This window comes from Miniopterus schreibersii (assembly GCF_964146895.1).
Source record: "Miniopterus schreibersii genome assembly, chromosome: 8".
NCBI classification, from domain to species: domain Eukaryota; kingdom Metazoa; phylum Chordata; class Mammalia; order Chiroptera; family Miniopteridae; genus Miniopterus; species Miniopterus schreibersii.
Window position 1 is genome coordinate 46648338 of NC_138109.1, and position 16865 is coordinate 46665202.

General features: G+C 36.4%; 1 protein-coding gene across 6 annotated transcripts in view; it reads left to right on the forward strand.

The window, feature by feature from the left end:
• The window catches only part of TNNI3K (TNNI3 interacting kinase), a 255436-nt gene that overhangs the window by 54869 nt on the left and 183702 nt on the right, over window positions 1-16865 (forward strand). For all 6 annotated transcript variants that reach the window (XR_013999362.1, XM_081144739.1, XM_081144743.1 and 3 more), the window contains exons 6-7: window positions 8365-8463; window positions 12216-12354. Coding sequence is in view for 5 of the 6 variants with exons in the window: in XM_081144739.1 (XP_081000865.1) it covers window positions 8365-8463; window positions 12216-12354 (238 nt within the window). In the remaining variant the exon portion in view is untranslated. The remainder of the gene's footprint in view (window positions 1-8364; window positions 8464-12215; window positions 12355-16865) is intronic.

Here is a 16865-nt window from a genome sequence, read left to right on the forward strand (position 1 = left end):
TAAAGAGCCTGTGGGATACGATTGATTACCCATATCTGCTGTTCAAAAATAAATGAAGGTAGCATTTTGCAGTTCATCAAATATTAAGTTTTCTGGCTTAATTAATAAGGAAGCTCAAGAAAGGGAGCACTATATATTCCAAAAATGTGTTTGTAACAGGCCCAACCCTTGACCTGAGACTTAACTTTTGATGTTGTCTTTTTTGTTTTTAAATTCCAGTTGCTGGAAATTTATTGATCATTGATATAATTTTTAGGAGGATTATTATTACTTAGTCTTGCCTAAGAGACAGAAATCTGTATGTGTTCCTTTTTATGTTCTATAAGTTGACTCCAATTCCTCTTCAAAGTATAATTTAGAAGTTGTTTTTTCAAGTGCAGGTAAATCACTTGTTTTCAAAGTGCTTTGGCAGAAGAGCTTCTTTTGAGGTAATGGAAGTAGTTCACCCATGGGAAGTAGTTAACAGGTGACTTGAGCTGGGGAACAAAAGTCATGAGAAAGCTGGTTGTCAGGTGATATTTGTTCTGCTCCTTGATTATGACATCCAGGGAGAGAACAGTTTGTGGAGCAACATCAGTGAGAGGGAACCTAACTTGGAATCCAATTTTCAAACCTCTACAATTACAATACAGTGAAAAATATTGGGTCTTTGGCAAACTATATAAATAAATCTCATTTTTTTTTTAAAAAATGTGTCTTTTCAAATGCATAGAACATGATGTTTTCATAACATGGTGAACATTGAAAGCCTGTTTTCTCAGCCAGGGATTTAAAAATAAGACCCTCACATAAGGAAATGCTGTAAAAAAAATTAAAAAGTATATATAAGGAAGAAAATAGCACTACAAGGTGATGATTAGCTGGAAGGCTCATACAGTTTTGCCCATCTTCTCTTGAAAACATTTCTTCCATAGGCTTCCTTAACAGGCATTTCTTTGTTCTCATTTTTCATCTTAGATGACTTTTCTCTTTCCTTTGCTGGGTCCTTTGTTTCCCACTTTCTAGCCATAAATATCCCCCAAATATCTCCTTTTACCTCGCGGATGTAATGCTATCTCCTGTCTTCAATTATTCCCGCTATAGAATGATATCACGTGGTCTCCAGCTTTGCCCTCACCGCTTCTCATCACTCTTCTTCATCCACTGCCTTTCCACTTCTGTTCTCACCATCTCCTGAAAAGTGATAAATGGACGGAATCTATGGAATTCTTTTATTATGTGTATATAAGTTAATATGTATCTAAGTTTTATTTCTAATACTTAAGAATATAGCACTTCCCTTTAATTTTTTGATAATATTATCTTGTGGAATCATTTTCTGAGTAATTTTCAAGACAAATTTAATTTTAACCTGCAATAATAAGAGAAAGATCACATAAGAGAATCTCATTTCTGTGACAGCCTGAAGAAATTATTTTCCAATAGGTTTTTGTACTCAAATATTTAATTAGAACTATGTCAAATTTTTTTAAAAAGTCATTACAAAAATATTCCGCCAATGTTATAAGTGAAAAACTCTGTAACTACATGATAGGGAGTTCTCACCTAACATTTGTAATGGGTATCAAGAAGTGAGTATATATATTTAAAAATTGAAAAATCTACTGAAAATAGAGCACAGAGCCAAAAGAAGTAATTATTAAATGTAAAAAAAATGCTACCATCTGAAATGTTTTCTAAGTAATATAAGTCTTCGATACAAATGGATAAGCAATTATCGGTATCTTTATGTAGCACAGCTTTTTATAGTTGTTTGAAAACGTGAGAATTATTTTCACATCTTGATTGAGGGATTGGCCTCAATTGAAACAGTTTGTGGTATCTGATAAGAACACGGTGAATGGCCAAGGGGAGTTGGAAGAAACTTGCTACTGCAAGTAATTAATTTGAGAAAGAAACTTTAGATGATGTTCTTACCCCTAAATCCATGAAGTAGAGAAAGTTTTATCTTCACGATCATGTCCCCTTATAGGCTTCCTCTTTTGTGGTCATTTGTTGACAATTTCTCATCTCTCCCCATCCCCGGCTCTCCCTTATGCTGAGTCATGTGATTCTGCCATCTAAATATCTCTAAAATCTAGTCCCCATCTCCAGACCACTACTGCTCCCTCAGCTCATTTTACCCTCACCTCTCTTTTCTTAATTTACTGCAGAACCCTGTAAAATGATCTCCCTGCTTCCGGTCTTGTTCCCTCTACAATCCATTTGCTATACTATTACCAGAAGGATCTTTTTAAGATGCAAATCATAACATACTTTATTTCTACTTAAAATCTCTTGGTGAGTTCCTATAAAGTAAAATTTTTAGAAAGAATGCTAAATTTCTTATAGTATATAAGAGCCTTCAAGGTCCATAATATGCAACTCCTACTTAAAATAAGTTGCAACTTCTTTTTTTTTTTTTAGTCAACTGTGAACAATTACATAGTCAGGATCATTCTTACTGGTAATGTTCCTATATGGCCATCTTTGAAAATCCTTGAAAAGTAATGGCAAAGAATTGCTAATCGGCGCCAAATAATAACACAAGAAGAGAAACAGCATGGAGTAGTATGGTTCTGTGGCCTTCCATAGACTTGAGTATAAACTTTAGTGTTTTTCCTTACAAGCTGAATAACATGGAACGTTATTGTTCTTATTATATAAATGGAGCTGTTAATAATTCCATAAGATGGTTGTGAGCATTAAATGAGATAGATTTAGCTCATATAGATATTCTCATAGCACACATTCAAGATATATTTGTTCCCTTTGCTTTCGAAAATTTTACTCATATTTATAAATATCAAAGGGAAAGTAATAAAGGTGAGATCAATGCAGGGGACTGTGTCAACCTAGGGTAGGGGTGGTTGGGAAATAGAGTGAAAATATATAAGAGGACTATCAGTTGCCAAAGAAGGTAGCCCCTGTGTTGGAGGGAATCTGGGAAAAACATGCACCTGGAGAGGAAAGTGTGTGTGTATGTGTATCCGTGGGTGCGTGCACGCTCACACGCGCTATGGAATTAGTAGTAGTAACAGTCATGGATAGAATCAACTGGGGAATGTATAGAGCAAGATATCTCAGAGCTTCCACTTATTGAATACTTACCATTATGCACCAAGCACTGTATTAAATGCTTTTCATGAAGTAACTTAAATACGTGAGAATTAAAGCAGACAAAAAATGAGTTCAAAAGGAGACTCAAGTGTCAGTGTGGAAAAAGCAACACAAACACCTAAGAGATGAACAGAGAAAGAGGCACCCCTGCAGAGGTAGGGAGCAAACTCAAAGAGAGTGATGCCAATCAATCTAAGGAAAACAGGATATTAAGGAGCAAATAGTAGCAAATGCTGGAGAAATGTGAAAATAAAGAAAAGACTAAGAAGTGTCCATTGGAATAGGTGATTAGGAGGCTTTTGATGTTATTTTTCAGAGACATTGCCCTGAAGTGGTGAAGTCTAAAGCCAGATTGAGCTGGAGAGCAAATAGGTGTTGAGAAAAAGGGGACAGAAAGTATAGATTACTTGTAAAAGAAAATGGTAAAGTTTAGGAGAGACAGCAATAGTTTGAGGGGACATAATTGAGAACTGGTTATTGAATGTTAGAACTGGAAAATATCAAATCTAAAGCAACTTGCATACTAATGTCTGTGAGATCATTTTGGATTCATGAGGCATGCATTTTAGAAAATATTTTCCGCTAAAGCTTTGCTAATACAGATTCTCCACTAAGGAAAATAATGGTATAAGCAAAAATTTGAGGAAGACTCCAAAGAACTCATAAGGAATGAGATATCACTTAAAGCAAAAAAACAAATTTCAAAGTATAGATATTTACTTAAGGTTTACTAGGCGTAAGACACTGCATTTAATTTTGCCAATCTTAAGATTGTTTTGCCATTTTATTCCATTGAGTATTTACTTTATTCTACTTTCTCTTCCATGGGACATTTAGTTTCTCTTGAGATGGTCATTTTTTTCTTCTTTATCACTTTCAATGACTCATAAAATGAAGTATAGTGGGGGAGCTACAGGGGACCAAGCCAAATAAGCTAAAGTCGTACTGTAGAAAAAACATTCAACAAAAAGAACAGTTGGGGATCTTCACTCGTACAAGCATTACTTTTAGAATCTCTGGAATTTTAAATAATAACTTCTGGCTATTTCAGTTAGAAGAATTAAATTCCAGTGCCTCAGGTAAAAAAAAATTTTACCTGGAGTCAAAACTTCTTCTACTTCATTGAGACAATTTTAGAATATGAATAAGAAGTTTAAAAATTTATATAATAATGATTTACCCACAGTAAGTTCTCACAGAGAACATGGGAACTGAGCTTGGCCTTGAGCCTGGGTATGTGGCTGGCAGAGAAAGAGAGGGGAGTCTTTCTAGGAAGGACGAGCAGGATGTGCAATAAGTGTTTAAACTGCAACCTAGAAATCGAAGGGGCTCCACCTGGATCTTTTTGGGAGTCAACTAGTAAATAAAAATACCTGCAAAGGGTAATTAATGTATACAATAATTCCCCTACTATCAAACTAAAGAGCTCTGATCTATTTTCTGTGCTCATAAAACAACCACTTAATAGGAACTACTTTATGGTGTTTATCTTTCCATCAGAAAAAGGTACCAAGTTACTAATCTTTATTTGAATCTTGGTTATTAATAATAATACTGACATATGTGTTAGTTATACAAGTATCACTATTAGACAGTTCATTTCCTTAAAGAGTTTAATGATTATTAAGATAGCCTTTCTGTGATAAGAATTGTTTCTAGACTACAATTTTGCTAGTAGTCTTGCTATCAGTGGGGTGTCCTCTGTGTCCCCACCTGTTACTAGTATAAGTGGAGCTATTGGGGTGTCATGGGAACAAAACTTTTCTGAGGCTCCCATAGGAGGATGAGGTATTGTGGAAAGCTTTGTTGGTGATATAACATTAAGGGAGTTTCCCTCCAAGGTCCCATCTTGTCTTCAACATGGCTAAGATCAAAGCCACTATCCAGAGGCTTGACTCCATGTTAAAGTCCAGTCCAGTGCAGCATCTGAATAGGTGAGCTTGTGTTCCAGCTGTAGTCCATTGCATGTGGGCTCCTCATGGCCAGGGGCCATGCGGCTTCTAGGGCCACATGACTGTGAAAGTGCATGGTGAGTGCAGGTCATGGAGCAAGTAAGAAACGGGAGTGAAAGCAGCAAGAGAGGATTCCTTTGCTGATTTTAACTGGGGGTTTCATTGGCTTCCCCGCCCCAGCCAATCCATGGTTCCCCAGGCCAGACTGACAGACAACAGTCTGGCCTCCCCTTTGCTTTCTTCTTACCATTAACATTAATAACTAGCTAGTTACCATGGTAACAATCTTGTTGTTTTTGAGGAACAAAAATCAAAACTATGTACTTTTTTAAAAAAATTTCAAGGCAACAGAAATGTTATGCCCTACAAAAATCTTAACGAGATAATTTATGTAAGATTTCAATCACAGTTCCTGGTAGTTGGGGTTTGCTAAAAGTTAATTTGAAATAAATGATCAATAAATATTTGTTGAATTGTGTTATTTAAATTTTCTACCATTTAATTAGTTCCTAATTGTTAACGATTAAATCCCCTTATGACTACTGGTAGATATATATTACAATGTTTTTTTTTACTAGAAATACAGTCCAATTCAATAATTACTTGGATGTCCATCATACACTTAGCACAATGGTGAATAAAATAGATTCAGTCTCTAACTTCATGGGGCTTCATATACGAGAAAGACTGAAGTTGATTTACCAACTTTTTAGGTTCTGGAGTAAGGGAAGCATGAATAAAATTATTTGATATATACATTTTTCAACCTAAATGTTAGTATGGGTGCATTTGTCTTAACCATATGCCAGACATATTTGTACATCACAATATATTATATTACCATAAGATTGCTGGGAGATGCTCTCACCATAATGACTCCAAAAATCATAAAAATCAATAAATGCATTCTACCGTATAAATAAAATGAAGTTATTCAGATAATTCCTACATTGCTTTCAGTGGTTGAATATTTCCTTGAATTTTAAAACAAACTAAATAAAGCCAACAGTTCAATAATGACTGTATGGTTTCATTAAAACTAACATTTTGACGGTTTCTCAGAAAGCCAACACGTTATAATTAATGAACATTCAGCCAAAAATTGACCTTCTGAATGACTGGATAAGTGCAAACTTAGGAGGGGAAAAAAATTGCTTTGGACTATTTATTGAAGCCTAAGAGCTGCTATCTTTTAGAATGAGAGTTAGTTCTGGAACCATGCCTAAGAAATTGGCTCTACATGTTAACATTTGAGAGCCTTTTTTTACAATAAAAATTCATGCTGTCTATTTTATGCTATATTTAAAATAAGAGAAATTATTAAAAGCTTCATTTACCTTGATCATTAGTGACCTCTTTTAAAGGTTCCTGAGATTGAACTTCCAGGCATATGAAGTCTTAGATATAAGTGCTTGATATAAATGGCTCTGGAATTCATTTTCAAGCTGAATCTACAGTGCTTCTGACAGAAAACTTCCTCTTATCTGAGACTGAGTCAGTTCATCTGCCTAAAGGTTAGTGTTAATGAGATCAAGGTCACAGGAAGGGCTTGATGAAAAGAAACTTTGAAGTCAAACAGGCCTAGATTTGAATTCCAGTTCTGGCCCTTAAGGCTACATGACCTCATAAGTTACCTAGCCTTCACAAGGCTCAGTTTCTTCACCCTTACAATGAGACAACAGCACCGTCTTTCTGTGTTTGGGGGTAGAACAGTTAAGAGGACACTCCAGTTACTATGTATGCCCTTAGTTCAGGGCCTGACACATAATATGTCCTCCATAAATGTTAATTGTGGCCTTAATTTTGAATTCAAAAACAATTCAGTGTACACATTGTGTATTCTATTCATCGTTAGTCAGCAATATCCAAATGTCAGCAAAAGCATCGTCCTGAAAATATAGAGAAGTGTATACACCTGCTTATATTTTGGGACCCACCAGAAATTTTAGATGTTTCAACAAGAATTCCTTATCCCTTTTTTGACTATTATAATAATTTCTAATACTATCCTGGGGGTTGAATAATCTATGAGGATAATTGTGTAAAATAACAATTTTAGCTCATATATGCTCAATTAATTGTGTTTGATGCAGGAATAAATAGATGATCAATAAATAAGCTATTTAAAACCATGGAACACTCAGAAACAAAGCTTGAGGCAAGAGACTAAAGATTCACTCCCTTGCTGACAGTGACTTGCTCCATGACTTTGAGAAATTTCCTAGTTCCTCTGATTCTCAATTCCTTCCTCTTTAAAACATAGGGATTTGACATATAATGTCCATGATCCCTCTCCAGTTCTGTGGGGCTGTGATTCAAACAGGCAAGGAAGCATGACTTAGGAGACAACTTGTTTACAGGAACAGAAGAGGGGCTAGTGCTTAAGCCCCTTGTGGTCTTAGATCCCATCTTCCTGATTTGTCTTCTCTGTCTAATGGACTTCTGAAAATTTCCCACATGTATATATTATTTGTCCAACTGAAGAATTAACAGTGCATTAGGAAAATCCACAATGAAAATGAACACATCTTAAGGAAATTATTCCAATCATTTTTCCAGAAAAGAGAGATTTAGAGATGGGTCTTTGGGAATAGAGGAAAACTGAAGCGTCAGCAGGTTTGTTGGTGATTTATGGCTTTTTATGAAGACAGTTGGCCAACAGCTCTTGGTAGTGTTTTTCACTTGTTCATTCATTCAAGTGCTTATTGAATGATAAACACTTGCCTGGCCACAAGCTAGGGTAGGATTATAAAGATGAACTTGATATACACTTTATCCTTAAAGCAGATTCTCTTTAGTGAAGGTGATAAGGCATGTATATAAATTCTTTAAGTTTTCTAAATGGCATGAAAAAAAGTTATATGCGATTTGAGAGGAAGGAAGACAAGTCAGTTGGCAATGAAGTGAGGGATTTCAAAGACATTTTAGAGGAGATGGCATTTAGCTTGAGCTTCAACATCTGCAGATTGGACAGAAGATAATTCTTCACTAGGGAAGTAATATGAACAAAGACGCAAAGGAGAAGGAAATGAAATGCAGTTTGACTATACAGTTTGGTTTATGAAAGCACGTAATGGGAAATCACATTGAAAAGGATATCATCCGATTGAGAGGAACTTGAATGCCATGGGAGGGGTTTGGTCTTTGTTGTCTAGTCAAAAACAAGCCGCTGGAAGGTTTGGAGAAGGGAGCTAGAGGAAAAATGTGTTTCAAGGTGGTGATTTCTGAAGAAGAATTATATACGGTGGTTATAAACTGAACTTTCATGGGCAGATTCCCCAAATAAAGCTCCTGAGCGCTCTTTCTTTTCCAGGCTGCCGATGTGCTGCTGCAGCATGGAGCTAATGTCAATGTTCAAGATGCAGTGTTCTTCACCCCACTGCACATTGCAGCTTACTATGGGCATGAACAGGTAAGCCTGACAGTATTTCCTAAGGCTGAGGGACTACCTCAGCACTCCTGGCTTTTGTAGAACAGTTCTAGCTTCAAAGAAAAGACATTTAAAATAACCTTTGAATTATTTTTGCCATGCCCTTATGAGCCCACCCTTGAGGAGTTTATAGACCCATGGAAACACTGCAGTTGCTGAGTTACTCACTTTTACTGATTATTTTAGTAAACTAGAGAGACAGGAGAGCACATTGGTAGGTGTGCAGCCACAGGAATCAGTCAGCCTGAATTTGAAAAAGTCCTAGCTTTAAGACCACGTGGTCTTCAGTTTCTTCATCTATAGAATAGGAAAAATATTAACAGAACCTACCTAGGAGGGTTGCCATTATGACGTGCTATTAAAGTGTTTGACAAATGCTTAATAAATGTCACTGTGTTAACGATAATGACCACAGCAATAAAACAAATTACAAAGTCCCTTCTCACGGTTCTCTGAAAAAAGGTATTATTCAAAAACTGGGTTTCCTTTTTTCTATTGTCCTGGGATGTGGTAAACTGAAAACTGTCTCCAGAAATGTGTTCTAATTTTCAGACCCTGTGACTATAACCTTAAAAGGGGCTTTGTAGATGTGATCAAGATAAGAACCTTGAGATGAGAGATTATCCTAGATTACCTGGATGGTCCTGATATAATCACAAGGGTCCTTGTAATAGAAAGCAGGAAACCAGAGTGACTAACAGGACACATGATAATGGAAGCTAGAGGTAAAAGTGATTTGAGAAGGGGCCACAAGCTGAGGAATCCAGGCAGCCTGTAGAAGCTGAAAAGGCAAGGAAACGAAAGCCTCCAGAGGGAATGTGAACTGCTAACTTCTTGGTTTTAGACTGCTGACCTCTAGAACTCTGAGAGAATAAACTGTTGTTTTAATACAATAAGTGTGTGGTAATTTGCTACAGTAACAATGGGAAACTGATACATGGAATAACCTAGATAAACTAAAAACAATCACTAAAGGTGCTTTAAATATATAATTCGCTTTAAATATATAATTATATAACAGGCACATACTTAACAAATATGATATTCTGTAATAAAGTAATAATATGTATAGAATGCTTTAAAGTTTCAATGTACCTTCATTTAATGCACAGTTTCATTTGACCTTCATGGCAACCTTATGAACTTCAGATGTGAGTGAGCTCATACTACAGGACAGGCACTGTGTTAAGACCTTTATGGGGATTTAAAAAAAAAAAAATTGCCACAACCCTGAATTTAGCTGTCCTTTGCCCTTTCTTATGAATGCTACACATGGAGCTCACTCAGGTCAGGGAGCCTGCCAGAGTCATGCAGCTAATAATAGAAAGTCTGGAATAGGTATTCAGGTCTGTCTGATCCCAAAGCCCATATTCATTCTGTTGTACCAAAGAGCCTCTCGTTATCCTTCTGATATCAGTGAAACAAATCATGAAGTCCAGGCAGTTTGCCTAAGTGGTGGAGCTAGAATTCAAGGACAAGTGCTCTCACTCCAAAGTCCATTGATCTCCAACCCTAACGTATCAAAAGACAAATTTTTTACACACTGCTTTCAAACACTCCCCTTTAGCTCTACTCAAGGAACTAAATAAAATCAAATAAAATAGAAAGACAAACGTAATTGGAAAATCAAAACTTAAGCGTTCATGTGACATCCCAATTCCACTCTTCCTCATTGTATATCTCTGGATCACTAGTCCTACTCATTATGGAGTAGGAGGATACCTTTTTACCTTCCTAGAGGTCATGCCATTGTCCCGCCTGAGGATCCCAAGTCCAAAATCAAACTTACTTCTGTCTCTGTGCTGTTCTAGTCGTTCTGCCTTTATTTCTTTTCTAGCTGGCATATGCTCGGACACTCTCAGACCTGTGAAGTGCGACCTATAGCTAGGGAAGGCTGTGCGTTTCATTCATGTGCTGCTCAGAGTGTACTGCGTGCACTGGAGAGCCTAGCACCGAAAATGCTTTTGAAAGTACAGGGTCCAAAAGCCCAGCTGATGAAAAAATGCCATACTTTTCTGACTTCGGGCACAGACAGGGTATACACAATGCATGTTATCTGTAGCGTCATTCTTTTTGGATATTAACCTCATCACCTAGCAGAAATATAAAGAGCTTCTATGCATGTTTGGTGTAGAGCTAAATTTGTTTACTTCTGCCTGAATATACAGTCACAGTCTTACACAATTATGCTAAAATGTGGATGGCCCTTTTACGATAAGGGACTCGCTTTCTGTCTGCAAAGGCAGCACATAAGCAATTTATGGATGCTATTGTCATTTGCTAAAATATGCTGACGGAAGAATGCTGCATTCAATATATAAATGCGCCTGATGTGCCATGTTCCTTGCCATTTGTTTATTTACTTATTTTTAAGTAGAAGGGTAGAAGTTTTGTACCAAGAGCAATACTTCCTAGGTATATAATAATAACTGCTTAATAGACAATCGATTTCAAAGATAGTTTAAATCTGTCCATTATAAAGTCACATAATCAGAATTTATGGAGTCTGTGTAAGTGGAAATACCTGCTTAGGAGTGCAAGATTCTTGAGATTAAACTTCTATTGCTCTTATTTCTCCTGAATTAAATATTGGTCTACCTGTTAGCCAACAAAGGGACAAAATGCACATGTTTCACGTTGGTGCTCTCACTTCTGCCAACATTTATTAATAGGCACTTTTCTAAGTGCTTTATGTGTAATAACTCATTTAATCATCACAACAGCTCTATGAAGTATAGTTATTATTATTTGTATCTTAGCTATGAAGAAACTGAAGTTTCAAAAGATCAAACAATTTATTGAAGGTGACATAGCTAATAAAATGAAGTCAAATGTTTAGAGCCTTTATTGCTTACCCACTGAACTCAATAGGAAGTTGCCCCACATCCCACTCAGCTAATTTTTTGGCCTGGAATTCTATCAGATATGTACCATATTCCTGAGAGATTTCTACCAAAGCCATGTTTATTTGATGCCACATAGAAAGTCAAGATAGCTTTAGAGCTTAAATTCACTGTTATGCTTGCACCTCAGTGGTCCAGACAAGTGAGGGCTCCTCCCATAACTGTTATGTTAATGACACAGATGCATCCTAACATTTCTTGAGATCACTGTGATGACCTCTGAAATTCTCAGAGGAGGCAACGTCAGGTTTAGATAAATTATTTGGAAGGTTCCTGAGTGAACATGTAAACAATTTGAAGGAATCTCAATTACCAGAAACAACCGCTGGCAGACTCCTAAGTTGTTTAATACTACATCTCTCTATTTCCCTTTGGATGTGATCTCAGCTTACTGGGGAAGATGCTGAGGGCTAGTGCAGCTATCTCCCATTTACAAAAAAATCTAGGAAAGCCCTCAGAACTCCATTAGCAAGATGACCGTGAGTGACCTATGAATGGAGGTGATGGGAAAATGAAGAATCAAGTAAACACTGCTGACTATAGCCAGAAGGAGGCTTTGGAAAAGATTTTCCAGTAAATTATGGGTGACTTTAGAGGGGATTATTTATGCACACTGAACACCCAACCCTGAAATTGTTATAGTTTTAAACATCTTGTTAGGTGATATAATAATAAATTCCTTACTTTTAGGCCAGCTGAGTTAAGATTTTTTGTTATTTTCAGATAAAAATAACTTAGGAGAAGGCCTTAACAATATGTCTTCTTCCACACTGCTGAAAGTTTTGTGTTTTTTGACTTTTGATACAAATTTCAAATAAATGGATCCTTTAGGTCACCCGCCTCCTTTTGAAATTTGGTGCTGATGTGAATGTAAGTGGCGAAGTTGGAGACAGGCCCCTGCACCTAGCAGCTGCAAAAGGATTCTTTAATATTGCAAAGCTCTTGATGGAAGAAGGCAGCAAAGCAGATGGTAAGATTATATATTTAGAAGGCCTTTACTCTCTTCTTATTTACTAGAAAATAATCTTAAAGATGATTAATTCTGTATTTATGTACTAATTTGTTCTATAAGTCACAATTTATTATTTTAGTATATTAATTAAACCTATGTGTTAATCTTCTTTATACACTTTAGCTCAAAGTTAGTATATTAGGTGCTGCAGTAAAAGGTAAGGGGTTATCCTAGATAAATTATTCCTATTTGTTGTTATTCATTAATCTTTTTAAAGTTGAGATAATGTTTACATACGTGAAAACTCTTAAATCTTAAGTGAATATTGACTTAACTGAATATTTACTTGTGTATAAACCCATGTTAAAACCACCCAGGTCAAGTTATAGAATATTTTCATCTGGAAGGTTGGAAATATTTCAACTGGAAAGTTGAACTCTGGAAACTTCCCTTGTGCCGCCTCCTCCTCAGTAACTAGCTTTCACCACCAAAGATAATCAATATTCTGGCTTCTATTGCCATAGGTTAGTTATTTTTCTGTTCTGGAAGTTAATATAATTTTGTGACTGCCTTATTTTGTTGTTATTGTTAATCTTCACCTGAGAATGTTTTTTCTATTGCTTTTCAGAGAGAGTGGAAGGAAAAGAGGGAGGGGGGAGAGAGAGAGAGAGAGAGAGAGAGAGAGAGAGAGAGAGAGGGAGAGAGAAATATCAATGAGAGAGAGACACATTGACTGGTGCCCTCCCGCACACACCCCGACCAGGGGCGGGGAGCAAACCCGCAACCCAGGTACATGCCCTTGACAGGGAATCGAACCCATGACCCTTCAGTGCACAGGCTGGTGCTCTAACCACTGCACGACACCAGACAGGGTAGTGACTGCCTTATTTTGATCAGCACAATGATTTTGACTTTTATCCATATTGTTGCATGAATCATAGTTTGCAATTTTTAAATATTTTTTTTGTTTTCAAATACAGCTGACACTCAATATTATATTAGTTTCAAGTGTACAACATCATTATTAGGCATTTATATAAGTAGTTTGCTATTTTTTATTGCTGAAGATTGTATGATTAGTCTGCAATTTGTTATTCATTCTTCTCTTAATGGACATTTGAATGTTTCCAGTGTTTAACTTTTATGAATATAACAGCCAGAAATATTCTTACTCAGTTCTTTTTGTGGACATATGTATTCATCCCTCTTGCATGTATATGTGTGTGTTTGTATATATGTGTGTGTGTGTGCATATGCATATGCATATATATGTGAGTGGAATTGCTGAATCAGAGGATATGCACATGTTTAACATCTGAGGAAATTTCAGACAGTTTTCCAAAGTGTCAGTACCCTTTTCCACTCCCACATCAACATATGAGAGTTCTCAATACCTCCCCCAATATTTGATGTTACTATTATTTTTAATGGAGATAGAGTTAGCGTGGGACACGTTTGGGGGGAAAAAGCTTTAGAATACACCTAAAGATTTTTAGATGCCATTAATAGAGTAGAATTTCCCATAACTTTACATTTTTTAAATTATAAAATGAGTTTTGGAAAGTTGATTGAAAGTAGAGTATGAAAAAAAATTTTTTTCTTTCTCTTTCTTTTTTTCTTCCTCACAAACTTTACTTAGACACAGATTTGCTCAGAGTTACATCTTGTCATTAAATTCTCTCAGGCATATCCAGCTTTCTTCCACTGACCCCCAAGAGACCTAATTAAAAGCCCAGCTGTAAGAGCTGCTGGCCTTTGCAGCAGAAATGATGCACATCTATAAAAGGACAAGGTTGTCAGAGCTCTAGGACTTCCAGTTCCTTGGTCCAAAATGGAGATTGATATTCAATTAATGAAGTGAATCAATGTTTTCATTTACTCATAAGGAAAACACAAAGGTTCCCAGAGACAGCGATGAGGAGAGGCTAAGGCAGTTTCCAGTTTCTCTGTTGGAAACAGGGCCATTGTACTTTGTAAACTTTGAGAAACAGGTTTGTGTCATTTTCTCTGAGCCAGTGTGCAATAGCTTAGGCATCTTTATAGCATTAGCACAGGCAGCCTGTGCTGTCAGGACTCAGGGAAGGCTGTTCCCCGACCTCGTTTAAGCAGCCTCTTTGATTCTGTTAGTTTAGAAGAGGCAGGGTACGCCTCTGTGGACCACTGAACGCATAATTGTGTTTTCGAAACCTCCTAGCTCTTCCAAGGGGTCAGGAACTGCTCACTTTTTTCCCTTTATTATCAATGCCAACCTCTGCTTTTTACTCATCTTCATAACTCCAAAGCTCAGTGGTGTCAAAATGAGTGTCATTTATGATCAGCATGTCTCCAGGATCAAAGGACTCTCCTACAAAAGGTATTGAAATGTGTACTGCACCTGTATTCCCCCTACATACCAGCCTCATGTGATACAGTTATAAGCATTTTCTTTCTCACTGACACAAGCTCTACATGCCTCCTACTCAATCATTTAAAAAAAATTGAGAGAGAGCATGACTCAGATTTTAAGTATTTTTTTTCTTTTCTTCTAATGCACACTTGATATTTAAGTCCCTTTTGCACTTAGATTGCAAAGAATAAACCAAAGACCTGTTGTGCTAATGGACTTTACGCAGGATTTATTATTAGCCAGTTCACTGATTCCAAATGTAGCTAAGCCTCCAGGTGATTTATTTATTTACCATAGGACCCTGCCTATCATAAGTGGACATAGGAGGAAGAATAAGTGAATGACCCCAAAAGGAGCATGATTTGAAATCTGGTATTTACAGAATGTTTCCTCGGTAACAGAATGTCATAAATGAAAATAAATTTGGGTTGCAAAATTAGCCAAAATGCAGTTCTGAAAGCAACTTCTTCAGTTCAACATGTTTGGGAGGCTGAGCTACTCAGTCATGTATGTTTTAAGTCTCCGGTCTTCTTATACGTCTTAGGGCAATGAAAAAGGAAAACTGTAGTGCTTATTGAATGAGATTGAAAATGTCAAAATGTTATTGGACTCCATAAGGAGAAAATGGTGATACAGTCCTCACAGTGTTTAAAACTCAGAATTTTTAAGTTTGTTGTCCTCTGACTGTTAAATTCTACAGCTCTTTTAACATGAAACTGAGTATTAAAGAAAGTTGTAAAAATTTCTAGGGGATGATCAATAACAGGAAGTATTTTATTTTAAAAAATATATCTTGTCAGAATCATTACACAGGTTTATTATTGAAAATTTATTTAAGACACACTTGGGAGTTGCTTTAGAGAGATAATGGTATACACTGACATTGCTGGGTTAATATGAATTTTTTTGTTTTATCTTAAAGATCAATAAACAGATATAAGCAAGGAGTAACATCCATTCACCCACCCATTTATCCAATCTATCTTTCAAAACACATTACTGAATACATACTCTCTTCAAAGTGGAGGAATAGGCACTACTTATTTTCCTAATAATGATTTACACGTATTCCTTTGCTTGAAATTCAACTTTATTTAAATATCTCAATAAGACATTGAGTTAGAGCAAATAGAGTATCATTCATACATCCAATTTTCCTCAGATAAGATATAATAATATATACTTTTTTTTCCCTTGCAAATTTGTCCAAGACAAAACTAAGTAAAATACAATGACTGAAGCATAATATAGGTGCACCCACATAAGCTCTGTGTCTGATCCAGGTTTCTTCTGACTTACCCCTTTGATCGGCATTTATCTGCTTCGATGGGAAGAATTTCTAGGCCACTGCAGGTAATTCACCAAGTGGATAATCTACTTTGAAGTTTCTTGATTCAACTATAGAAGAATAATGTTGGGTAGGGCCAAAGATGCCCAAAGGCAAATTATGAATTGATGGAAGATTGTGCTGCATTCTGCTTTCCAATGTCCCCTCTGGACCTCGAGAACTCTTATGTGACCTCCAGATGCTCTGGACTCCCTGCTGTCCTCAGACATCGACTCCCAGTATTGACTTTCACTGGCTTCCAGCAGAATGTGAACAAAGGAAAAGAATCATAAAAGGGGAGATAATCAGAACAACCAGAACAGTCTTCTGAAGGAAGGACGTCCTTCTGAGTCACTCATTAATACAAAAGAATCAACGATTTATTTTTCAGTGACAGCTTTGTGAGGAGGAACTCAAGGATTTTGCTGAAGAATTTCCCTGTGGCCTAAGATCTTGCAGGAAAATAAAATGAGAATCATTATCTAAAAATACAGCAGTTATAAGGCCTAAATCAGTGTTTATTACATGTTAAATGATGATTATAACAACAGTACAGTAGGAATAAACTACTGGCACATTTTTTTAATTAACTATTTTTGCCCCCTTTTTTCCCCCTTCCTATCCTTCATCATTAAAAATGTTTTTCCTTCAATTCTTTTGGTTCTATAGATAATTGCTAATACACACACACACACACACACGAGGATTAATGGGGCTTGTTTAATGCTATTATTTTCTATCTGAATAAAGCACCCTGTGTAGATGGAGTAATCAAATAATAGTAAAAAAAAAAAAAAATGGCTATAGACCAGTTGA